The 26,790-nt window shown below is 45.3% G+C and overlaps 1 protein-coding gene across 3 annotated transcripts; it reads left to right on the top strand.

Annotated features, from left to right (window-relative positions):
* Positions 1 to 124: 124 nt before the first annotated feature.
* Positions 125 to 25,905, top strand: KLHL36 (kelch like family member 36). 3 transcript variants are annotated; one of them, XM_054049182.1, is made up of 5 exons: positions 125 to 371; positions 10,651 to 10,729; positions 14,328 to 15,401; positions 16,562 to 16,719; positions 24,484 to 25,905. In XM_054049182.1, exons 2-5 carry the CDS (start codon positions 10,670 to 10,672, stop codon positions 25,037 to 25,039), a joined length of 1,848 nt encoding a protein of 615 aa, XP_053905157.1. In that variant the 5' UTR covers positions 125 to 371; positions 10,651 to 10,669; the 3' UTR covers positions 25,040 to 25,905. The 3 variants fall into 3 exon arrangements, with proteins under 3 accessions (XP_053905157.1, XP_053905156.1, XP_053905155.1); XM_054049181.1 differs by having other exon boundaries at positions 10,648 to 10,729; XM_054049180.1 differs by lacking the exon at positions 125 to 371 and adding an exon at positions 8,732 to 8,850 and having other exon boundaries at positions 10,648 to 10,729.
* Positions 25,906 to 26,790: the final 885 nt, after the last annotated feature.

Genomic DNA, 26,790 nt, shown 5'->3' with positions numbered 1-26,790 from the left:
TCTCCTCTGCAAAGCATTACTGGGATTGCAAATGCGATGATGTCATAGCTTTAGCGAGAGGGTGCGGGAAGCCCATGAAACTGACCAAAAAAAATAATCTTGCCAGAGATTTGTCACTGGTTTCATGGGGATGATGAAGAGGATTCTCCTAGAGAGAGTCGTTGGCGGAGTGTGTTAGGGTCACCACCCCCCCCGGGCTCCAACAGAAAGTGATGCATTACATATCCACTCACACCAGGGATCAGGAAACAGGGACAGCCCTTGTGCAAGATGACACGGTCCCTTATTACTCCTCTGGGTCAAGAAGTGGTTCCAGAAGATCTAGAGGTGGCCCAACGGGAGGACACCTGACAAGGAGCAAGCTGGTGCAGGTAGGAGATGGGAAAGAACGGGACTGTATCCTGGTGGGTGACGACAGTGAATTTGCAGAAGGAAGTGGGGGAGGGCAGAGCCAGAACACGAGCAAACCACCTGAGAATGCTCCATAAATGCAATAAATAGGCGATTCTGCTGATGCAAGTTTTTTTTTAAAGTAGGGTAAGGGTAAAATAATGTGCTGCATATCAAATGGGCAGGAAAGAAGAAGGGAAGCCCGCCAAAAGCTTTTAACCGTGGCAGGAAGATTAAAGATCTTGAACTCTGGGTGTGGGTGATTTCGCATTTCCGTCGGGATTACCCCAGGTCTCAACTTGTGACTGGGGCCGTGCCAGCGCCTGGGTCGTTGTAGGCTTGTGGGCGGGTTTTACTCTGTGTTTCAGAGGCAGCTAGCGCCCCCTCTTGGTCTGCAAATTACAAACACTCAGTTCAAACTTGCATGTCAAGAAGTGAGATTCTTACCCACGAAAGCTTATGCTCCCAATACTTCTGTTAGTCTTAAAGGTGCCACAGGACCCTCTGTTGCTTAGTTCAAACTAATGTTACCAAAACCCCAGTGCATATGTTGGCATTTGGGACATAGACTTACAGAGCTAGAGAAGAAGAGGTGGATTTGCAGCTGTAAAATTTGCACGCACAAGAATGGAGATGTATACCCGAGCCTGTAAGTCCCTGAAAAAGTGTCACCATTAATCAGAGGTTGTAATTAATAGTGAAGAAAATCAGAGTTCTGAAAACTAGACAGTTACAGTAGAATCTCTCTGGTTCTTGAAGATTTGGAGACCCATTGTGAATGACTGAATTTTTCAAATAAATGAACCACCACGATAAAAAAAAAGAGCCTATTGCATCACATTGTGTACACCATACTTTGTTCATTTCCCTTGACAACTGTAAATAGTTTTAATGGTTAGTGCAGGGCCGGCTCTCGGATTTTTGCCTCCCAAAGCAAAAACAATTTTGCCCCCCCCCCCACTTCTTTAATTACCCCACCCCCGGCCCCGCCTCAACTCCGCCCCTTCCCCAAATCCCCAAGCCCTGCCTCCTCCCCCCAGGCTCTCAAGCCTAGGAGGGAGGGAGGGGGAGAAGCAGCGCCGTGCCACGGCCACTCGGAATCTCCCCCCAATCCCAGGCTTGAGAGCCTGGGAGGGAGGGCGAGTAGCGGCGCGCGAATCAGCTGTTTCGCGCGCTGTGGCAGCAGCGGCGGAGGTGAGCTAGGGCGGCCAGGACACATTTTTAGGGGCGGCATTCTGGCGCCGGCCATGCCGCCCCTAAAAATGTGCCGCCCCAAGCACCAGCTTGTTTTGCTGGTGCCTAGAGCCGGCCCTGGTTAGTGAGACAAGGTGGGGGAGGTAATATCTTTTATTGGGCCAACTTCTTTTGGCGAAACAGATGAGCTTTGGAGCTGACACAGAGCTCTTCCTCAGGTCTGGGAAATTGACTCAGTGTCACAGCTAAATACAAAGTAGAACCGATTGTTTAGCATAAATAGTTAACACATGTTTCAAGGGACCAACCTGGCTACAACAACACTACATATACATGAATTATTAGAAGCATTTCAGAATACGCTGTTGTATATTTTGTAAAAGTGATGAAGTTTTAGTAGTATGTCATAGGGCCAATACCTGCCCCCCACCCCGTCACCCTAAGGGAGGGGTAAAGGTGTGGTAGCCCCATGGTTAAGTCAATATGGTTGCACTCGGCCACAGGGCTGTGTAGTCCAATGACCAGAGTCAACAGAACTCCCCTTGTCTTCAGGGAAGCACACCCCAATCACCAAACTCCATGGAACTCCCCTTGTCTTCAGGGAGGCACACCCCAATGGCCAGAGTGCATGGGAGGGGGATTTGGTGGGCCACCCGAACACCCCAACTGCTGCAGGGACACTGGCTAGTCCCACCCTGGGCTGCTTCCTGTCGTGTCTCCTGTCGCTGAAGTCAGAGTGCCTTCAGGGTCTTGGGGTGCCTCAGGTGGCAATTTCAGTTTCTCTAGGACCTCTGCTGGTGCCAGGGTGCCTGTCTGGGCCGCGGCGTCTCCTGCTCCCTCCGACCAAATGCCTGGCTGCTCCTGGGCTGGAGCCAGCAAGGCACATCCTTCTTCCTCAGCAGTCCACCCCAACTGAGCTGCTCCCTTTTATACTGTAGCAACAGTTGAGGCAAGCCCAGCAGGGCCGAGGGGGCGTGGCTTCTACTGCTAAGATCACTGCCTTAACCCCTTCTGCTCCAGTGCAGGGCCGGTACACCCCGTCACATAGTAGAAGGCTCAAGCACAGCATTCATTTATTAAATATTTGCTGAGAAAGGAAAGGGGGGTGAGATCACCAATTGATGTGTTAATTATAAAGCATGTGGCTTACCACTATACAGTTGGAAGCCCTGATCCTGCAAGAAGATCCATGTAAGCAGATGATTGAGCAAATCACAGCGAATCAGGCTAATCCCAGCAGTGAATCTCAATGATTGAGGTACAGTTAAGGTCAGTGGAGTAGAGATAAATCTGCATTAAAATCAATGGGAGTTGAGGGCACTCAGCATCTGGGAGGATCAGACCCTACATTCTGGTAGGCTACAGCCACTAGATGGCAGTGTGGTCACACACAGGGGTGGCCAACCTGAGCCTGAGAAGGAGCCAGAATTTACCAATGGACATTGCCAAAGAGCCGCAGTAATACGTCAGCAGCCCCCCATCAGCTCCCCGCCCCCAGCACCTCCCGCCCACTGGCAGCCGCACCGATCAGCACCTCCCCGTCCCGCCCCGTGCCTCCTGCCCACCACAGTCAGCTGTTTCACAGCATGCAGGAGGCTCTGGGGGAGGGGGGAAGGGGAAGGAGCGAGGGCATGGCAAGCTCGGGAGGAGGGGCAGGAGCCTTAGGGGAAGGGGTGGAGAGGGGTCAGGACCTGGGGCAGAGCTGGGGGTTGAGCAGTGAGCACCCACCAGCACATTGAAAAGTTAGTGCTGTAGCTCCAGCCCCGGAGTCGGCACCTATGCAAGGAGCCGCATATTAACGTCTGAAGAGCTACAGGTTGGCCGCCCCTGGTTTAATAGTTCTAACTTTCCATCCATTCCTTATGGACCTGTTTGAAAGCCTGAGTGATCTCAATTTTTTCTTAACAGCTAATTGCTCATATACAAAATACTTTTCTAGTCCACCATTCTCATCATTTGCTAGTTCCTGAGCTACTGAGGTCACACAGATGAGAGGTAGGTGATGTCAGATATCACTATAATTGGAAAGAAAAAAGTCCAAGCTTTGGTCAAGTTTCAACCATCCACAATTTAATTGTACACTTCTCTGCTCTTCTGTAGTTGGAATATTTGAAGCCCCGAGGGATGTGGAACATTAACGTAGATAGAACAATGAATCAGGAACCTCAGTGTTCATATTTAGACATGCCAGTGACCCCTGAACATTATGTCAGTCCTGGAAATTCATGCCCTTACCATGGCTGCATTTTAACTGACAAACTTTCCTTCCTTCCCCTCTCTTCCTTCTCTTCGCCGCCTCTCTCTTGGCAAATCTTTTATAGAGAACTGTATTTATTTTTACAGGCATGTAGGATAAAACACTGCTCTCAGATGCGCCGGTGGGAATTTGGAGGGGAAAAAAAGTAACCGCTTCATCTGCTTTGGTAGTTGGCACCAAATTTGCACCTGTGTAACAAAGGCGATTTTGGCGCACTGTCTTTTTCAATGGTAATTCTGGGGCCAGTCATCTCCCACTCTGGGCATGGATCCTCCCCTCGCATGGGGTGGTGATGGTGGCAGGTGAGGGGCAATTCTAGCCTGCTGCATCTGCCTCTTTCTACAGGAGCCCTCGGCAGGCTGGCTGCAGCTCCAGCAATGTGAGTGGAGAACTTGATGGTCTTGGAGAGGGATGCAGCGATGCTACTGGAAAGATAATATAGCCCCAGGCCATGTTATGTGGCGTCCCCCTCTGCTGTTGAGAGCCACTTATAAAGAGGAATCCTGGGAGCAACTGCCTGTGGAAGCCCTTTTGGTGAAACTTGATGAGTTCAGGGGAGGTGGGAGCCCCCAGGGACCCAGAGTTGTGGCGGAGACACAGACCCAGATCCACAAAGGTACTTAGGCACCTAAGTCCCAATTTTGGCTGCACTCATCATCATTATCATCGCATTGGTCATTGGGGCACCATCAATGATGAGCAATCAACCAATCATCTCCACCCTTGACGATTGTATGTCAGTGCTTGAGTCTCCGTGAAGTCCATTCCTGTCCACTCTTTTATGTTGTCAGTCCATCTCTTCTTCTGCCTACCTCTTCTTCTCTTCCCCTGTACTGTCCCTTGGAGGATGATCTTGGATAGGCCAGATGATCGTGTTACATGGCCATACCACTTCAGCTTGCGCTTCTTCACGGTCGTCAGGAGGTCTTCAGATGACCCAGCGCGTTGAGTGATGATGTTGCGGACCTCTTCATTAGTGACATGGTCGAAGTAGGAAATTCCCAGGATTTTACGGAAGTATCTCATCTTCACTACCTGTATTTTCCATTCAAGTTCTGCCATAAGGGTCCATGTCTCGCATGCATACATAAAAATGGAGATGACCAGTGCGGGCAGCAGTTTCAGTTTGGATTCCAGGGAGATGTTCTTGTTCCTCCAAATTGGCTTTAACTTTGCCACTGTTGTTTGCGCAGCTCTCACCAGAATTTCTACCTTTGATCCTTCATCAGTGATGATTGCCCCAAATACTTGAACCATTTCACTGTCTCCAGCTCTTGTCCACTGACAGTGATATGTGAGCTGATCCCGTCACGTTTGTTTGTCATCAGCTTGGTTTTCTCTGCACTGATTTCCATGCCGTATTTTGAGGAGGTTTCATCCAATCGTTTCACAACATTAGCAAGTTCATCTTCGCTACCTGCCAGGCCGTCAATATCATCAGCAAACCGAAGATTTGAGATTGTTTGCCCCCCCAGTGCTGACTGTGCATATGTGATCTTCCAGGGCATTAGTCATTATGCGCTCCAAGTATATGTTGAACAGTGTAGGTGAAAGAAGGCAGCCTGGCTGGATTCCAACAGTGCTGAGAAACCACTCTCCTATTGTGCCATTGACGAGAACTGCACTGCTGGCCTTGGCATACAGTTGTTCAATGGTAAGAATAAGCTTATGACCAACATTGTACTTCTCCGTGGTTCCCAGCGAGCTTCATGCCATACTCTGTCAAACTTGAAGTCAACGAAGACGTGGCAGATGTCCTGCTGGTGTTGCAAGTACTTCTCACATAGAACACGAAGATTGAAAATCTGTTCTGTGGTACTTCTTCCAGCATGAAAGCCAGCCTGTTCTTCAGTGATGATATTCTCCGTTTGTGGCTGCACTACCATCCACCAAAACCAATAGGCTCTTAAGTTTCTGCCTCTGGGTATTCGCACTGTTGCCTCACTCTTAGCATCCAGATGCCTGTCTCCCACCTAAGCAGGAAAGCAATTCACAAACCAGGGGAAGACAGACGTTGCATGCAGGGCCCAGTCCACTAGGTGTGCTGAAAGGCCGCTGACTGAATCAGGTCCCATTCAAGTGCCGCCAACGCTGCCCACCTTATAAGTTTTTCCCAGTGGTTAGAGCTCTTGCATGGGAGATCCAGGTTCATTTGCCCTCTCTCCAGTAGAGGAGACAGGACCTCTCAGGAGGATGCTCTAACCATTGGGCTAGAGGATAGTCTGATGTGGGGCTCCCTCATTCTCTCCTATTGAAGCTGTTCCATGGGGGATAAATAATGAAAGAGTGATTGGGGGTGGAGGACTGGACCCAGGGTCTCCCACCAGGGTGCCCTAACCACTGGACTACAGAGTCCTTCTCACTCTCACTCACTCCCTGGCCCAATGACTGTGTACGTATTTATCCACAGTAGAACAGTCATTGGACCAGAGGGAGAGAGTGGGAGGAGGGAATGCATGTAATGGGATTTCTGTTAAGGCTCCCAGAGGCTTTTGGCCATGGGAGACTATAAGTTAAACTGGATCATTAGCAGCTTGCCCCTGCTCCGTCACCACTCATCCATCACACCTTTGCTCTTTTCCTGCCCTTTCTTTTCTAGCTATTTCGACTATTCCACGCTGCTGGGCCATCTTTTGCTTCTAGCTTCCCATGCATTGCTGGGAGAGCAGCACCTCCCTTCATGAAGTGACCCTGCTATGATGGTGCACTCATTGGGCCACGGACAGAGGGGAGGGTAGAAAAATCCCCCACCCCCCGAGAGTGGTGGAACCCATAGTGTGGGGTGGGGGAAGCTGTGGGTCTGCTTCATTCTCCCTGCTTCCTCCCAGGCTCCACCAGGACCCCTGCTTGCTTTGAACAGTGCAGCCAGGGGCTAGGAGAATGAAGACATGGAATGGCTGCTCTATGCACCTTCAGGTGCAGATGGATTTCCAAACACAAATCTGCCCAGAAGTTGCTGCTGGTCAGGCTGCAAATCCTGGGTGTATGCATGAGTGCGTGCACGCAGGGGTGGTGGATATTGTGGGCATCACAGGTGTGCGTGCTCACAGCAACCCAAGTTGCTGAAGAGGTGTGCTGCTGCATTTTGTCCTCGTTGTATTTTCCTGAGGACATACAGTTTCATATCCAGATAAATAAAAAGACCATATGGTTACTGGGGTTGTTATGAACACTTTTTGATGGCTTGGCTACGTGTTAGGTACGCACACACCCCTTTACAGAGATTTTTAACATCACAATGTTAAATAGAACCTAAGTAATCATCATCACCTAAGTAATAGTGTAGTCTCTTACAGTGACTGTCCTCATTCTAATATTTGCAACAGTTACCTTATTTGCATTACACACCTACTGCTGCTAACCCCCAAAACAATCATGGAATTATAACAATAGTTGCAAATATCACATGTAAGAAGTGCTAGGAAAACTTCACAGGTTGTATTAGGCTTGGCTGTGTTTAGATATTTGCCATACAACCCGTTACCAAGGGATAACTTTTTAAGTGGTAGGGATTTGGTGTGGAGCGTTACCCAAAAAAATGGGCATCCTCTAGGACAGGGGGTTTCAACCTTTTTCTTTCTGAACCCGCCCCCCCCCAACATGCTATAAAAACTCCACGGTTCACCTGTGCCACAATAATTAGTTTTCTGCATATAAAAGCCGGGGCTGGCATTAGGGTAGCAAGCCGGGCAATTGCTTGGGGTGCCACACCACAGGGGCTCCCACGAAGCTACATTGCTCAGACTTCGGCTTCAGCCCTCAGAGGTGGGGCTCAGGGCCGTGGGCTTCAGCCCCATGCAGTGGGGCATCACCTTTCTACCCTGGGCCCCAGCAAGTCTAATGCTGGGCCCTGGTTGGCCCTCCTCCAGAACCCCCCACCCCCAGGGGTCCCCGGACCTTTGGTTGAGAACCAGTGCTCTAGGATAATAAAAGAATAGTTAGTCATTTTAAAGGAAGCATCCAACTGTCTGCTGAGCACAAAGGCTTAGTCCAGCTCGCCTCCCGCCAGGATTTACTTTCAAAATCGCACTGGCTGGGAGTCTACGTCTCCTTCAGGGCCCAATCCTGCAAGATTTGAGAACCCTCCACTCCCAGGAAAGTCAAGAGATATTCAGCATCTTAGAGCTGCCTCTCTCCACTCCTATCCCTTGCTGGGGCCTGGCCAGTAAGCGGGTGCTGAGATCTGTTTGGAAGTGGGAGTCCAGCAGCCAGGCTCAACCCTTCAGCAGTCCTGGCTGTTAGCTTTGGTATCCCTGCAGCAGGTGGGAAGAGAGGCAGATCAGGTAGGATAATGAGGCATGAGGAGGTGTGAAGAGCTGGGGAGCAGTGCGTACTAACTTAAAAGTCATTAACTCCTCTCCCCCTGCAGGAGGTAATTGAACAATATAAAGCCCTGGTCATGCAAAAATCACTGCATGCTGGTAACTTTCTGTAGGGCAGTAACTCCACTGACTTTCAGGGTCAGGTAATGGCAGGCCTGGGCCCTAAGAGCATGATCAGGAGCTGCCCTGAGAGCAGGGGGAAGTGTGCCAGCTAAGACTGGGAGCAGGAGGCCGTAGTAACCTGTCCCTTCCCCTCTCCTCCTGCCTTCTGCAAGCCAACGTTGCACCTTTTCCCTGGGCAAGGCAGAAAGGAACCACAGTCCCTGCCTGAGTGGAATATTAATTCCCACGGACTGAGCCTCTGGCTGCCAGAGCAGCAGCTGCCTGGCTTGGGGGCTGCTTGTTGTTTGTTTGCAGTAATTTGGCCTGATGTCAAGCAGCCTTTCCTAATCCCACCCCGTTTATTATACCCTTCTCCTCCCCTCCAAACAGCACAGCTCCTCTCTCCCTATTGGCTCCTTCCCCTTTCAATCCCGCCAGCATTTCCTGGATGAGACATGGCTGCAGAGGGAGAGGAGAGAGAGACACCAGCAGCGGCCAGAACAGCCTCAGCACCAGCCTGCGGCGCTGAGTCCCATTGGGGCAGCTGGCACTCCGGCCTGGAGACTGTAGGGACGCTGCACTGTGGTAAACTCTCCTTTTCTTAGTACCTAGACGGCATTGGGTCCCAGCCTTTCATCCGTCCCAATTGCACTAAAGAACAGGAACATGCCTCATGCTGCAGCATTGAGCCAAGTGGAGCACAGCAAAACCTGAGAGTAGTTAGTTAACCCCCACCCCCGTTAGTCAGGGCAACTCTGCCTTCCTCCCCCCCCCCCCCCCCAAATAGTGATCTGAGGCATTGCAATAAAATGCAATGTAAAAGTCGAGTGATCCAGATTGCTGCTTTCCCCGCTTTTCTCTCTGCTTTCAGGGTTTCAGTGCATCTTGCCAGATTCTCGCTTGACTATAGCTAAATTGTGTGTGGTGTGTGTGTGTGTACGTACACCCAACCCCTGCAGAACCTGATCTCTGGAAGGGCTCTACAGATTATAAATGTGTGTGGAAAAACTAAACCAAGCTGGGTGAGGTAATAGCTTTGAATTAAAACTGAAGAGGAATCTCTTACCTCTCACCAGAGCGGATTCCCTCAGCCACTGTCTCTCTGTCCATGTATCTGAGTCTGTGAATATCTGTTATAGAAGAAATCCTGAGGCAAATGATGTGGTGGTTCCTCAGCCTCGTTATTATGGAGAGGACCAAACCCATAACTCTCTTTCAAATGACAGCTCTGCTCAGGGTAGCAGGCGTAGGTCTCAGTGGAGGTGAGTGACCTCTCTCCATTGTTCTCAAGCAGGCAGACCTGGGCAGCTCCAGGTAAATTTCCACCAGTCGGTGGTGAGACAAAATGTCTTTAATGGGCTGTGTGTTGATCTGTTGCTGGGCTCAAAAATGCTGTTTGACATAGCTGCACATTGCTTTTTGAGCCCGTGCCCCTCCCCATCCCTGTGGCCGAATCTGCCTGCAATAGCTAAATAGTTCAGAGGGATTCTCTGAAGGGTTTTTGATTCCAAACTGCGATGTAGCTTTAGAACTGTCAGAGAAACTCTTTTGAGTCATACAAGCTCCTAAAATAAATAAATGGACAAGAAGTGTGTCACTCCAACTCAATCTGCCCCTTCTCAGGGGGGCAGGGGGGTGCGAACTCCAATACAATGTTTTTGGTTACTTTCTTTCTTTCTTCTTAAAGTGAATTTAGTGCTGGTGAAAGGTGCTGTATTAATAGCACTAGAAAATGAAGTCATCTATTTATTCCTTCACACTACCTTGCCAATGTGCCTCAAGGACCATCTGTGGGTGTAATCTGGTAGATCAGTTTCTCTGGCTTGTTCAACCCTCTGTCTCTCTCCTAATAAGGGAACTAGTTATGGTGGTGATCTTGGTGATATAGTCACAGTCCTAATGAAAACTAGACTGAAACCCACCAAACTCCCTTCAGCTACCATGGGCTACTGACCTGGACTGGATTGGAACCAGCAACCTAGAAGAAAGCTCTGTATCCTATTACTGTTCAGACTTCTCATGGTGTGGTAGGGACTAGCAGTAAACCAATAAGCAATATTTTCAGAGGTGTGATGACATTGATAATACTGGTACGTAACTAAAAGAGTGGTGATGAGCTTTGATAATACATTAATGTACATTGAAGTTATCAATAAACTTGATAAAACAAATTGTTGGCCAAAAGACAAAATAAGACCAAGAGAGGGGGTTAGAGAATCTATTTTCAACACTGAACTCTTTTTAATGGATAGATCAATATATACAGGTGTATGTAAGTGTTCCTATTGTCTATTTTTTATCACTATGTGACTGTTTGGCCATCATTGAGAGGCTGATGTTAGGCTCATATGCTGAGAACTTATTTTCTGTTTTCTGTTCTAGAAGTATCACAAATCATCCTATAATGGAGGCAACCAGACAAACGAGAATTTCTCGACCGCACAAGATAAGTGAATCCTCCAAGGTTAGTGAATTCTGCATTGCTTGCTAAAACTTATAATTAAAATGATGATTACTTTGAAAGAGGCGCCTCTCCTTTTTTAAGGGGGGGGTGAGACAACCATGATGAAACAACTGGATATTTAGTTCCTAGGTATATAATGTAGCATGTAACAAGGTGATTTTAAAATGTAAGTTTATTCCATTGGCTGCAATTAAAAAAACTGCAGCAAATAGGCCATCTGTTCAGAGTGATTCATGATTTTTAAAAATGGCACATACTGGCAACACGTAATCCTTCTCTGTATCTAGAGGTTTTTCTCCAGTAATTCAAAGGGGGTATATTTAATTTTGTTGCTGAATTGAATTTTTTTAAGATTTGTTAAAGAGACAAGTTAAATTTTATACCCAGGCTTAGGTTTTGTATGAATTCGAACCCTGATCCTGCAAACACTTGCACATGTGAGCACTCTCTGTGAACTCAGTGGCACTGCTCACAAGCATAACGTTCACTTTCTATGTAAGGGCTAAGGGTGCTGTTGGGATCTGTTTCTGCACCAGTGCACAGCTACATTGGCTTCAGTTGGGATCCCACGGTAGTCTATACTAGTAGATTCTGATGCAGAAATGGAGACTAAGTGTTGTAAATCCTTATTGTTAATAATGATTCCATTAATTTGATTTAATCTCAGTGAAAATGGGGGAGGATTGTATTTCAATATTGCTCTGCACACTATGCCCCTATGCTAGTACAAGGGAGCCAGAAAAGCTAAAATCGTCAGTTTCAATATCTTGGTTGTCAAAGTTGAATGAAAAGCAAAGAGTAAAGCATTAATAATAGTCCAGAGTAAAATGGCACTTCAAACTTTTCTCGGCTATAATAACTACAAGCGTTGAGAAACAGGTAAATAAACATTTTTAAAATACATGACTTTCAATCTTGTCCCTTTACCACTGCGCAGATCACATGTAGCATTTAAAAACTGTAGCATAATAATAATCACTTTACAAATCTATAATCTCAACAGCATTGTTTTGTCCTTTTGCGTGTGCAGTTGCTATTATTATTTATTAACTTTAGAATTACTAGTTAGTTTTAAACCTGTTATACAGAATATAACTAGCATGGGGAAACTATTAGTTTTTAATGTCAAAGTCGTCTTGGTCTTGGCTTTTGCAGCTATCCGTTTTTTCTCAATGTTCTAAGAGTGAACAGATGACTTGGCAAGCAGGTGAAGTGTATTAACGTATTTTGAGTCATTACTGCATAGTCCCGTGTGTGTGCTCAGTTTATGCTCGGTGTTCAAAGTGGCAGCACTTCTCCACTGAGACAAGAAGTCAGGGAATACAAGTTGTCATAAGTGGCATTCGGGATTACCCTGCTGACTCCTATTTAATAAATAGGAGCCTTTGGTAACTTGTAAATTCTGCTGTAATCTTGTTATGCAAGATGATGGTATTAAAGAATGTAAGAGAGAGAGATGATAATCCTGTTACAAAGGGAAGAGAGCATATATTATTTTTAGTTTAATCCAATATCTATACGTCTGAGGACTTCAGAATAGGGTGTTACAAGCTGTCTGCTATTATCTGGTCATTATCTAATGAAAGTTTGTCGTCTTGCAGAACCTGCCCAAAATGACTGGTTTACCTTTTGGAGACTCCATATAGCACACTCGTGTCATTGCATGCTCTCTTATTTATTTGACGTTACTTATGACTGCTTTTGAAAAATGCTTTAACAAAGATAAAAACTTCCTAAAGTTTTAAATACATTCCACTTGTCATTGGGGGTTCACCCTGGAGTCTGCTGACAGCATTTTAACATTTCTATGATTAATTAGACCCTTTCAGTGCTATTTTTGTTATTTATTACTGGTATTACAGTAGTGCCTGGAGACCTTGACTGAGATCAGGGCCCCATGATGCTGGGTCCTGTGCAAACACATAGTTCCTGCCCTGAGGAACTTAAATTCTAAGACCTTGTCTACATGGGGAACGATTTTAATAATTTAAGGTGCAAATTTAAACCGACATGGTTATACTGGTATAATCCCCCCCTGTGTGAACACTCTTATTCCAATAGAATAGTGTATTTTTTTGTGTTGCCTAAGAAAGGGTTGAAGATGAACCTAAAAAAGCCACTCTTACATCAGAAAGTATGTGTCCACATGGCAAGTTATAGCTGTATACTTATCGATATAACTGGTAAAACTTCCCCAATTTAGGGATGCTTATTTGAATTTTCTCTAATCCCTTGCAGCACAGTTCCAGCTCTGATATAGTGCCACAGTGTAAGTAGAGGCATGGTCACAGGGCAGAATCCCAACACACAACCTTGATGTAACCTTCTCTACATCTATAATTGTTAATACTGGTCTAGCATTTGACAGACCATGTACCACATTCTAGACCTCCGATATATAATATGCAACAATTAAAAATGAAAACTACCTTAGCTTCTGGATGATAGCAACAATGGGAATGGGTTACCATCATACTAGGTGACTCTAAACACGGATGAACAGTATTATTATTATTTGAGTGCAGATGAGGTGTGTTAGATCTGTACGGAGAGGAAGATACAATCAGTGCCCCAAGGAGCTTACAAATGAGCCATCCTGCCAAGATTTACCATAGGAGTAGCTTTCACGTAAGTCTTGGCAGGGTGACTGCTGAAATCGGACACAAACCCAGCACGACAATTATTATACATGGGTTGAATGATCAAACTGCAAGCATTGCTGTATGAACATTGTCCACTCCCAATATATATTTTATACGTAGTAGGTTACTTTTAAAAGACTCAATAGGTCATTGGCGGTGCAAGTCCTTATACCTGGTGAAAAAGAATATCTGCTCTTCTGTGAGGATGAACACTTCATCTACTGAAGGAAGCTGCTGTCTGATATAATTTCTAAGGACATAAGAATGGCCATATAGCATCAGACAAATGGTCCATCTAGCCCAGTATCCTGTCTTCTGGCAGTGGCCAATGACCGGTGCTTCAGAGGGACAGAACAGAACAGGGCAATTATCAAGTGATCCATCTCCTGTCATGCAGTCCCAGCTTCTGGCAATTTGAGGTTTAGCGACACCTGGAGCATGGGGTTGTGTCCCTGACCATCTTGGCTAATAGCCATTGATGGGCCTGTCCACCATGAATTTTTTAATTCTTTTTTTTTAAACCCAGTTATACTTTTGGCCTTCACAACATCCCCTAGTAATCAGAGCCACAGGTTGACTGTGCGTTGTATGAAGTACTTTCTTATGTTTGTTTTAAAGCTGCTGCCTATTAATCTCATTGAGTGACCCATCATTTGTGTGTTATGTAAAGGGGTAAATAAGACTTCCTTATTTACTTTCTCCACACCGTTTATGATTTTATAGGCCTCTATCATATCCCCCCCTTAGTCATCTCTTTTCTAAGATGAATAGTCCCAGTCTTTTTTTAATCTCTCCTCAGATGGAAGCCGTTCAATACCCGTAATCATTTTTGTTGCCCTTCTCTGTACCTTTTCCAATTCTAATACATCTTTTTTGAGATAGGATGGCCAGAACTGCATGCAGTATTCAAGGTGTGGGCGTACCACGGATTTATATAGTGAAATTCTTTATTTCAGGTGTACAGATGGGCTGACCACCCCAGTCTAGTTCTTCAGAGTTTGAATGAGCAGAGACACCAAGGACTTTTCTGTGATATTATTCTGGTGGTGGACGAACAAAGAGTCCCTGCCCACCGGAATCTCCTAGCTGTTTGCAGTGACTACTTCAACTCCATGTTCACCATTGGCATGCGAGAGGCCTATCAAAAAGAGGTCGAACTATTTGGAGCCTCTTATATTGGTCTCAAAGCTGTGGTGGATTTCCTGTATGGCAGTGAGCTGTCCTTAGATGGTGGCAACATTGATTATGTGCTGGAAACAGCTCACCTGCTGCAGATCTGGAAGGTGGTTGACTTCTGTTGTGAGTATCTCGAAAATGAGGTCAGCGAGGAGAACTACCTGTACCTTCAAGAGCTGGCCTCTATTTACAACCTGAAACGCCTGGACTCCTACATCGACTCTTTCATCCTGCAGAACTTTGGCACACTCTCTTTCACGCCTAACTTCCTGCAGAACATTTCCATCCAAAAACTCTGCCAGTATCTCGGGAGCAGCAACGTGCAGCAGGAATGTGAGCACGACTTGCTGCAGGCCGCCTTGCAGTGGCTGACACAATACCCGGAAAGAGAAAACGAGGCTTACCAGGTACTGGACAACATTCATTTTCCCTTGATACCGAAGAGTGACCTCCTCCATCGAGTCAAGCCTGCTGTCTGCTCTCTTCTCCCGAAGGAAGCAAACTGTGAGGGGTTTATAGAAGAAGCGGTGAACTATCATAATAACGTCACAGCCCAGCCAGTGCTCCAGAACAAGCGGACGGCTTTGCGTACAAATGAAGAGAGGCTCCTCTTTGTGGGTGGGGAGGTTTCGGAACGGTGTCTGGAGTTAAGCGATGATACCTGCTTCCTGGACACCAAAAAGGGGCAATGGATAACAGAAACGCCACTCCCAGCCAGGCGAAGTCACCACTGTGTTGCAGTGCTGGGAGGTTTCATCTTCATAGCTGGAGGCAGCTTTTCAAGAGACAATGGAGGGGATGCAGCTTCAAATCTTCTATATAGGTATGATCCCCGCTGTAACCAGTGGATAAAGGTGAGACTCAAGCTGTATTACATCTTATTCTTTTAAAGTCCTTAATGTTTATTTTTATCTTTGTTGGTGGAAGGAGAACATTCGTGGTGGGCACTAAAATATACCCGTATATTTATGTTTGAAAACGTAAAACACCCCTCTCAGTAGAAACAGCTAATTGGATAACTTCTGTGAACACTGTAGTTACACCAGTAGTGAAAGACTATGACTTTTCAAAATTGGTAGTGACGAGGGGCCAGATTTTCAACTCCCATTGGGGCGTAGGCACCTAACCTGCTTAGACACTTTTGAAAATCCCATTTGGCACCCATCTACATCTTTAGGTGCCTAAACAACTATGAAAATCTGGCCCAAAGCGCTGTGCAAGGATCACTGTGCAAGATTTTTAAGGCCATACAGGGACCAGAGTAGTTAAAGATGGAAAACATATTGGATCAAGTCTTTCCCCTTCCATGTCTGAGTAGAGAACCCCCTCCCTCCCAATATTAAACCGATACTACATTTTGGACTGATCTTCCATTCTTTGCGTACTCAGAACCTTCTGGGGTTCAGTGTTTGAGTCTATCGCAGTATCTCTGGGCGCACAGGATATTGCGAGATGGGCCGTGTATCACTAAGGAATAGAGTGGTTTGTCTCTTAGGCTATATCTGCACTTGGAGCTCGGGGTGTGATTTTCAGTTCGCGTAGACATACCTGTGCTAGCTCTTATCAAGCTAGCTAAAAATAGTATTGTAGCTGGAGTAGCACGGGCAGCGACTCGTTGCTCAAGTGCATATCAGTGCAGTCCAGGTGGGTTTCTATGCAGGGCAGCTAGTCCATGCCGTTGCCACAGCTCTGTTACTATTTTTAGCATGCAAGCTCGAAGAGAGCTAGCCGTGAGTATGTCTACGCAAGCTGGGAATCACACCCTTAGCTCCAAGTGTAGATACAGCTTTAGATGCTTTCCATTATCCCTCTATGACCTTTAACGTCAATGCTAATGTATCATGTGCTACAGAAGAGCAGAGTTTTATTGTTGTCTTAATATGTATGGCAAACACAAATAGCAGCCCTTTTTAAAACTCATAGGAGGAAACAAATCTTCTTAAACCTACTCTTTAAATCAACTTACCGATTGTTTGAGGATGTCGGTATTTTATTTTATTTATTTATTTTGCAGGTTGCCTCCATGAGACAACGACGCGTAGATTTCTACCTTGCAGCCATTACAGATATGCTGGTAGCTGTTGGTGGGAGGAATGAAAATGGGGCTCTTTCTTCAGCTGAGACCTATAGCCCTCAAAAAGACGCCTGGTCTTATATAGCAGGCTTGCCAAGGTAACAGTGGTCTGTTTAGAAAACCATGCTTTCCTTAAAGAAAAGAACTCTCCAAGAGCCACTGTGTTCAGTCCTATATGTGAGTATCCTGGGAGGGAAAAAGAGGAATAATCTGAGCCCATGATATCTGAGCAGCTGTCTCCTCGAGGCCATGAATTTGAGATCCACTGGGGTTGTCTTTGGTCTCCACCTTGAGGTTACAACTGTAACAGGGCAAGGAAAAGGGCCTTCTCATTTCACGTTCTGTGTTTGTAGACTGTCTTTTCTGAGGTTGGTCTCAGTGGAATCCCTTCAGATTGTTTAGATCTCAGTGCAAGGCATTAATTGGGTGGGTACCTTTAGCACCATGTATTTTATGTCCTCTAGTTTGGGCTTTTTGCCACCTGCTCTTCCTTGCGGGTATTTTTATGTTGGCTGCTTGTACACATGCCAATATGGAGAGATCCATGTGCCACGAGTGTGCAGTCCAAGTTAAAACTTAGTTGTTCCACTCCTGAGGATGATTTAATTGTACCGTGAGCACCATTAACACTTGATTTTACTTACATCCCAAATTGATACCTAGAACTTCAAGGTGGTGACCTTTTGAAGGGGGTAGTGAGATCTTTCCCACTGGTATGGTAGCAGTTCATGATATTGCATGAGTCTCTGAGGTTCGTAAAGGTAGCTGCTGCTCATGTTGTATTACCATAGTGCACAGCAGCCTCTGATTTCAGTGGTCACGTTTGCTTGGTTGTTATTAGGTGGTATCTCCAGTAGAACCCTTCAGAATCTACTTTGCCTAGAATTTGTGGTGTGTTTCTTATTCTCTGATGCTAACAGTTCAGTCCTTAGCTGCTAACTGTCAGAATCCTAGACAGCTAGTGTAGACATGGATAGCAGAGAGGTCTCCTTTTTCCAGTTCTGTATTGGACATGTGTAGCTATGTGAATATGACCTGGACCAACAACAGGGCTCAGTGCTCCTGAGAAGCAAGAGGCAGATATTCTTCCGCACATATATGTGGGTCTGGCAGTTGAGATTAAACACCATCAAATCCCCCGGCCTCCTGGGTATGGGGGCGAGGTTTCTACACAAATGAGAGTTAAGGGCCTAACTGCCATTTGTGCCTATGGAAAGCCACCCCCCCTAGATCACATGTGGATTACATTTTAATACAGTTGTGGACAATCCGACCCACACCCTCCCCTTCACGGTCAAATAATGTTCCTGTGGCAACTACAGCAATTCCTGTTACGTGGCATTCTGCAAGTATGTTAATATTGCTGTCCCTTTTTGATCTGAGTGGCTAGTCAAAGTTTTGCAGGCTTGGGGATGTTCCAGTTGGAAGTAGAAATTGGTGGAGCCTGGTGTTTTCTTTGCAGTTTTGTTACATTACAAAAAGAATGAACAAAGTGCGGTTTCTCTGAATGCAGAAGGAAACAAATAGCAGGAAACAGCATCTTTTGCTCTGCACCAAGAACGCTCTTTTAGCCTGCCCCTCTGGCCCAAAAAACCTCACTCCAGGGTCACCCACCAACTGCTAGACAAGATGCGATAAATCGATCCCAGAAGATCGATTGCTTACCGCCGGACCTGGAGGTAAGTATAGACCTACCCAGCGTGAGTGAAGCCTCCCACCCGTTTCCGGCCCTGCATCTTGCACCTGCAGGGATTGGTGCCACTGGCTGTGCAAGTAGCTCTGCTGCAGAGGAACTACAGAGGGTTCCATGCAGAGCCATGGGGCTGGTGACACTGGATTCCAGCAAACACAAGGTGAGGGGAAGACTGCGGTCCTGGTGGGGCAGGCAGAGACCAGCAGCCAGGACTGTGAGGAGGAGGGTGAGCCCCCAGCTGTGGGGGAAGTCACCCTGCTGTTGAATGGCTCTTGCCTGGGGATGGAGCCAATCAGCAGCGGGGTGGCCTGCCTCATCACTGGGGGCTTGTCGTCCTCCTTGCAGTCCCAGCCGGGGGTCTCCACATTGCCAGACCAGGTCCACAGCTTTCCCTGCACCTTGCAGCTGGATATTCTGGGCCCCACAGCTGTGCAGGGAGCCCCTTGCAGCCTTACTGTCATCGCCGCCTTAACCCTTCCCCCACTCTTAATTTCCTACAACTGTAAAAATTAAAATAAAAAAATCGATATTAATCATTGAAACCAGGGAGAAAAAAACAAACGAATTCTGCCTAGCCTAGGAATAAGGAAAGGAGTCTCCTGCTTTCTCTCCACAGTGTGAGAACTTGTCCTTCAGATAAGACATTACTAATCGGGGCTGGATAGTATTTTGCAGACATGCACAAACACTACATTGAAAGAACATTAGTAAGGTAGCCTAGTCAAGCACTCAAAAATTCGCAAATGTGTGGTTCATTCAGTCTTAATTTGCCCCCCTTGTGCATATCCACTATGATAGTCTCTAATTACATGTCCACATACTATTTTGTCACATGGGTTTTTGTGTGTGTAATTTCCTCGTTTGTGGGGTGTTTTTAAAGTAAACCGAAAAAAATAGAAATTGCAATATGTGACATCATACTGACCCCCACGTGGGCTCATCAGCAGGATTCGAACCTTTAGATCTTCTGCACAGACTTCTGCCACTTGAGCTAAAGGAGTAACTGATAGCAGTAGTAGGTTGTCATCATTTATGTATACCAACACTAGAGGGTGATCAGACGCACGCTTTGCCAGTGGGGTTCACAACTGTTTGCTGACAGCAGAGGAATGGTGAGGCTCTGTAATCTTGGGTTTCATTATAGGCTCTGGAGGGGAGTGTTTTCTAGTAGTCACAGATAATTGCATCTCCCCTCACCCCCTTCCCTCCCCAACCATGACCCTGTATGTCCTATCCCCTCCAATCTGTTCCTGTCCCAGTCCTCTCTTCGCCTTTCCAGCTCCTTGTACCAGTCCCATTGCCCTTGACCAGCCAGTTCTAGTTTTCCCCCTCCAGGTTCCTTGTCCGATTTGTCTTTCCCCTTCCTCCCCACTCAGTCTCCACCCCCCAGTCCCTTCTCTGTTTCTTTGCTGATCCAGTGGTAGTTCTCCCCGTTTCCTTGTCAGATCGGTTTCTTGTCCTCCAAGCCCCATTTCTCCCCACAGCACATACACATTGGTTCTTAGTTCCTGTCTTCTTGGCAGCCAGTCCCAGTCTCTCCCCCAGTTCCTCACCAATCTGTGTCATATTCCCACCCAACCCCCCCCAACAAACTAGCTCCCAGTTTCTTTGCCCAACCAGTCCCAGTCTCCTTTGTCCCATACTCCCCTGGCTCCTAATCCCAGTATCCATGTTCAGCCAAATTCAGTCTTTGCACACACCCCTCTTGCTCTCAGTCAGTTTCCTACACCCCCTCCAACCTGGCCCCACCCTGGACTGGAGCAGTAATCGCAAAGAAAGCTTCACCTCTGTAGGCCTATACTAGACAGCCCATGCTCAGTCACTCGGTGGGGGTGGCACATGTGTGGTCTGGCTAGCAGTAGGAGCTGTGAGGACTTTGAGCATGTTCAGTGAGGACAGAATCATTGAAGATTATAGCTGCTAAAATTGAAGACGTTTCTCCCGGGCAGGTGAAAATTATATTACATTTTTGTCAAATTTGGACAGATTTTCATAGAGACTGCGAAATCCTGATACAGAGGCCTACCTCCCTCCACGCCCGTGCCATATTTTAAGTCCCTGATCTAAAGTATGGTGGTGCTCACCCTTTTCAAAGAAATGGTTACTAGAATTTTTGACATGAGCAAAACAAAACCTCAGCCTGGTACTTGAAAATGGCTAAACCGTTTTGGCTGGTTTCTAAATTCCATCAGAGGTGGACACTTGGCATGGAAAATTTCAGCCCGAATGATTAAAGTTTGGCAAAATTATAAGCAGCTGAAAATAGGATCTTCTAACGGGAAGTGTCAGGCCACCTTAATAATATCAGGAATATTTTTGCAGGACAGGCACTGTCTAACATTGAAGAACGAGCACCTGCAGCTGCCATTGACTTGGAGTTGTGGGCCCTTAGTCCTTCAGAAAATCAGGTGAAGAGTGTGCTGCTCATCCAGTTGTTGGTTTTTTTTAAGAGAAATTCTGAGCTTTTCTCGCAGTCACGGGATGGCTCTACTGCAGCAGAAGCTGTAATTCACGCTGCATTGCATCGGGGAAGGTTCTTCGAAACTGGCACAGCATCTCTAATTAATATTGTGGCTTGAAACCGTTTCCTCTTTAACACCTCTGCTCAGCAGGTCTGACAACATTCCCTTAGACACATACGGCAAAATGCCTAGTGCCTTCAATGGGAGCATGACTGGGCCTGTTCTAAAACTACTGCAGTCCTGTTGTACCCACATCCGTTTCAAAGGCTTAAGCAATGGTGTTTGCGCAGAATTCAAGGTGACAAAAGCTAAGTGTGCGAAACCATTTGCTATGATTTCTAAGTCTGCTTGGGTTGTGTGGCTGTGGACAAGCACGTTTTAAGTCAGATTAGCTGAAACACGACTAGGCTGTTTCAGCAGATCGTCGGCTGCATTAGAAAGTAATGACGGGATGGACAACTTGATGTTTCACAGGAATCTGCCTACAGCAGAACTCATGCTATCCAGTGAAGTTGTTCAGCAGTCAGAAGGCAGAAAGGAGAAATCTCAGGGCATTTTCCATGCCTGTGTCTATGCTAGATTTTCCAGCCGTGATTGAAGGGGGCTGTCAAATGCGGTTCCTCGCTCAGCCGTTACTATACTCTGCTGTCCTGTTGGTATAGGTAAAAGTCAGCTGAGTTCACTCAGTGTCAATAGAATTGTCTCTAAAAACAAACAAAAAACCATGGTGGACTGATTTGCCATGATGGGCGCTGATCACTGTTGATCCTTCCACATCAGCAGTACAACAGAATGCAACACAGCATATAGCCTGTGTGGGTTTTTTTTTTTTCCTCTCTTTTTTCCCCCCTCAAAACTACGGAGCAGCGCCAGCTCCCGTTGTATTAAATGAGGGCAGCGGCTGCTCAGCATCATCTATAAACTCAGTTAGTTTTGTGTGGGGAGGACATGCTGAAAGGTCCTAGCGCAGATTCAGACTGTGGCTCAAAACATCTGAGTTTGGATCATCCTTTGGAATGTCTTTCAACTTGTTCTCGCTTCATGTAGAGTTTATAAGCCTCTTCTGAGAGTCTTGACTTGGTCAAATGCAACAAAGTCTTGGGGCATCTTCACTCCAAAGTCTCTGTATGAATGGTGCTGCTACTCGGACGGCCATTCGCCAGCCACTTGGCCCCGTTTCACCAAGTAAGACGGCACTGTGGTAGTCTTTGTATTCCATCTCAAGGACCCTTCTGCGTCCTATAGTTGGAGCTTGCTTGTATGTCTCAATAACACATCATCCAAACAGAAGTATTGTGAAGGAGTGCTGGGTCATGGGCTTTTGCATGCAGCTGGATTAACAAGTATACACATCTTTCATCTTCTCTTTACATGATAATTTAAGATAAACCTTGGTTTTCTTTATTCTTGGCACTATATAGACATGGAAGAAGCTAAGGTAGTGGGCCCAAAGAGTTTGCAGTCTGTAGCCAAGAAAGAATCTTGCTCTGTGAAATAAAAACAACTCTTAGGTTCTGTGCACATTGAGTCTTGACATGTTTAAGCATGGTTTTAAATCATTTCATGCTAAACTGATTTTAATATGGATTCGGCTGTCATAGGATTAGGCCTAACTGTTTAAACCACTTCAGTGTGAAGCTAAAATAGCTGCTTCAGGAATCATGTTTTTTAATGGCTGTATTACAAGAATAGATAGGGTTGGAGGGGTGCGAGTCACCCTGTAGGAAGTAGCATGCGCTTCTGGTTTTATACTGACTTTACCAGCTGTCCATGTCTTTGTTACAGAGAGATATGTTGGACTCAAATGGGAAAGTAGAGAGAGCTAATCATAGCATCGTCTGCCAATTCCTTTATGGCAATCCCAGATTTCTGGTAGGAGGGAAGTGTTTTTAACTATAATCTATTTCTGCTGTAACATAATTTATAGAAATGTTGAATTCTTATATGGCAAGAATGGGGGGAAATATAACTGTCTAAGAATTAGCTGCTTCTGAACTAGATGCATGCAGAGGTGGGGGGGGGGGAAGAGGGGAGTTGTTTTGTCTTTTCAGGGGTGGTGAGTGAGAGAATTCTAATAATCTGATACTTGTATCCATCTTCAATGCCATTTTTTGTTTAATCCACTACTTGGTTTCAAAACTTACGTTTTGTAAACTTACAACGACGTAACGAGAACAGCCTCAGAATTCTCTTTGGAGTTCCTGTCACGGAGCACTATTCCTCTAGAGCCTGAGAGAGTTTTCTGAGCTTGGTTTGCTGTTCTAGGAAATATAACTCTAAATATTTTTTTTTTTTTTTTGCATATTCAGTCATCAGCAATTTTGATAGCAAAACTAAAACAGAAGAAATTAAACAGGTGACTGTTGCTTGCCTCCTTAAGCTGTATTGCAGACAGTCCTGGATCTTCTGATCATATTCCATATTTAGATGTATAGGGTATCCCAGAACAGTGGTCCTGGTTTGCAAAGGAGGAATGTAGAACTCCTCTCCCCCATTTTCCCCCCAGTTGATTTAAATTTGAATATTTCTCTAATTGGCGAATCTAAACCCATTTTTTCCTAAATTTTGGGAATGGGAGTTCTGAGGATTGAGTTTGTGGACTCTCACTGGGGACTCTCAAACTAACAAAAAATCCCCAGCAAAAAGTTACAGTGGTTGTTTGCAGGTGTGGGTAATTCTCTCTGAGGTGACTGGCTTCTGTCAGAATCTGATCTCCTTTTAAAAAAAGGTGATAAAGCAAGTTAAGGCTCTAGGTACTTTGGAGCTGTTTTTCTATGGATGATGATGTTACCTGGCCCATGCTATGGTTAGAAAGACCTCCTTGGCATACAGATTTAGGGTAAGATTTTCAAAAACACTGATCGTTGGTCTAACTCTGCTTCTGTTGAAGTCAATGGGAGTTGATGTCAAGTTAAGTTAAAGCTGATTGGTTTTGAAAATCCCACACTCAGTTAGTGAATTGTCTTTATTTTCATATAACGCCACTTCACCAATCCTAAATTTAGCACAGGCTAGACTCTCCATGAGTTACACTCCATCTCCTGGAAGCCAAAGGAACCACACTCTCAGATGATATCACTGCTCCCATAAAGCCTTCATAACTACTCCTTGCCCAGCAAATCTTCCTTTCTTATTTTTCCTCCACACTTTCCTTGGGACTTTAATAGACGCAAATAATTTATTACCTACTTAATAATACTAGCGAGAGCCGTGCTACTTCTGCTGTTTCCTAAAGCCTTTTTCATGCTGCTGAGAAAGTTGAACCAACACTACTCTTTAGTATCAGAGTGGTAGCCTTGTTAGTCTGTATCCATAAAAACAATGAGGAGTCTGGTGGCACCTTAAAGACTAACAGATTTATTTGGGCATAAGCTTTCGTGGGTAAAAAAACCCGCTTCTTCAGATGCATGGAACATGAAGTCAGTATATTTATGCCTGCATCTGTAATTTTCACTCCATGCATCTGAAGAAGTGGGTTTTTTACCCACGAAAGCTTATGCCCAAACTACTCTTTAGTGGACCCCCGTTGAATAACTAACTAACTTTTTATTATAATTTAGTTACATTTACAAGTGATATTTAAAATTTAACAGATATGAAATCACTCACCTCTTAACTGTGTGGGCAGCACTGATATTTAACAATCACTGTTAAATATTTGCACTAGTCTGCAAAACCAATAAGTTGTTGTTGTTTGCCTATCCTAGGTTTACTTATGGGCATGCTGGCACTGTCTACAAGGAATTTGTTTATATCTCCGGGGGCCATGATTACCAAATTGGTCCCTATAGAAAAAATCTCCTCTGCTATGATTACCGCACAGATGTCTGGGAGGAAAAGCGGCCAATGATCACTGCTCGGGGGTGGCACAGCATGTGCACCTTGGAGGACAATATCTATTCCATTGGCGGCAGTGATGACAACATAGAAACTATGGCACGCTTTGACATTCTGAGTGTGGAGTCTTACAGCCCTCAGTGTAACCAGTGGACCAGAGTCTCTCCCTTGTTTCAAGCAAACAGTGAGTCTGGAGTGGCAGTCTGGGAAGGCAAGATTTATATTCTTGGAGGCTATAGCTGGGAAGACACTGTCTTCTCCAAAACTGTCCAGGTATATGACAAGGAGAAAAACAAGTGGTACAGAGGAACTGACCTTCCCAAAGCTATTGCTGGTGTGTCTGCGTGCGTCTGTGCATTGAAACCCAGAAAGGAGGACAAAAAGAAAAAGACAAAAACGAAGAAGCATCAGGATCGGGGAAGATGACACAGCTTGGGAACCTTGTAACTAATCATCTCTTTCTAATCTTCATTTTTAAAAAAAAAAAAAAAAAAGAAAAAGAAAACAGTTTCTGAAACCTTAGAGAACATGTGGTCGAACATCTTTGGGTGAGGGTCACGTGAAGGTAACTACTACTACTGAATGGTGGTGAGGTTGCAAAGGGTGCTATGCTACCCGTCCTGTACATTTAGGTGTAGACTGTTACTTCCGTGGTTCTTAGCTTTTACACACTTTTATAATAATAATAATAGGTAAAAATTTTAAAAAATTGAAAACTTTTTGGCTTAGAAAATTAAATGATGGGGAGGGAAAAGAGGACCAAACATCGGTTTGACGTTGCAAAGAGAAGTCTAGAGGCAGTTGCTATTGAAAACTGATATGGATCTTGTTGTAAATCCTGATTATTTTTTTTTTCATTAAATTTTAATTTACAATACTTTCTAGAGTTGTGAGTAAAAGATTTCTGGTATGCATGAGTAGCCATTCAAATTATACCTATGCCCAGGCATCTTGGTAAGCAAATGAGATTTCTGTACTCTTACGTTTCAGAGGATATTATTAAGTGACCAAAGTGTGAGTGCTCTGGTCCAGACATGGCCATGTAACTGATCTGTGCTCAGTTTGTGAGCTCTGCTGGTCTTTCCAGTGGTGCAATGATCTACAAGACCCAGGGGAGGTGACACAACCTTTACGTCACTTGTTAATGACTAGAACTGTGCACAACTTTCATAACAAAACCCAATAGCAAGTTTAGTTTTGTTGATTTCTCCTAGTTCAGGACTAGGCTTTTTAAACTTGTGGCTTTGGGCAGAAGTTACATAGAACTTGGTCCTTACTTTAAACCAGGTGAGACAAGTTGACTTCACTGTGAGTTACTGGGGGTGGGGAAGGGAAGGTATTGAAATCAAAAGCTCAAAATGAACTCAAGACAAAGAGCAAACACATCCTACAAGGGGCAATAGGATGGGGGGGGGGAGTTTGCAGGAGCTGGGAACTGCTGAATTTAGCATAGGTCTAGCAATGATGACCTCTACCAGTCAGTGCAAGGGGCCATTAGCAGCCTCTGGATGAGAATCTAACCTAGCACTCCTTGGTCAGGTGGCTGCAACACTGTTCCTCTTGGAAGAATGGGCTTAACATGGGGAAAAGTTGTGGTGGATTCTTGGGATGTCATTTGGGGCACAGATGACTGAACTGGTGGGAGAATCATATATTGGAGTAATATTAAGGGAATTTGACTTATGCCCACCATACTAAAGAAATTCTGTCTGCACTTTCACACAAGACTGTTTAAAACAGCACTGGGTTAAAGTGCACCAGCAGGATTAACACAGACTGACTAATGCACAACATGTTTGTGCGCTTTAGAAATCACACCCCTGTAGAGTGCATTATCCATCGTGTACAATCCTTCTGTCATTCCACCTTCCACTGGCAGGGTTGTATCTACTGCAAGTATTTAAATTTACCAACTGTCTGGCCAGCCTTCAAGCAGTCACCCAAAGCAATTTACAAATGGGCCTTTTGTTTGATTTGCAAGAAGTTAAGAACCAGCCATCTCATACAGTCTCTGTAATTTTTATAATAACAATTAATACTAATTCCAGGCCACAGATTACTCTGTCATCCCAACACAAAGAAATTTTTAGAAATTTTTGAAACTTTTGTACTTTTTATAACACATTTTGCTAATACCTAGTCTCTAGTTTGCCATATTATGTTATTTACTATTGAAG

This window comes from Malaclemys terrapin, chromosome 14 (genome assembly GCF_027887155.1).
Source record: "Malaclemys terrapin pileata isolate rMalTer1 chromosome 14, rMalTer1.hap1, whole genome shotgun sequence".
NCBI lineage: Eukaryota > Metazoa > Chordata > Testudines > Emydidae > Malaclemys > Malaclemys terrapin.
Note: the sequence above shows the minus strand (reverse complement) of the source record. Positions and strands in the feature narration are given on the sequence as shown.

Bases quoted from the DNA above. Each gene is read 5' to 3' on its own strand.
- KLHL36 (XM_054049182.1), top strand. From the start codon at position 10,670: ATGGAGGCAACCAGACAAACGAGAATTTCTCGACCGCACAAGATAAGT. The intron at 10,730-14,327 runs GTTAGTGAATTC...TCTTTATTTCAG, and splicing joins AGATAAGTGAATCCTCCAAG to GTGTACAGATGGGCTGACCA. The intron at 16,720-24,483 runs GTAACAGTGGTC...TGCCTATCCTAG, and splicing joins TATATAGCAGGCTTGCCAAG to GTTTACTTATGGGCATGCTG.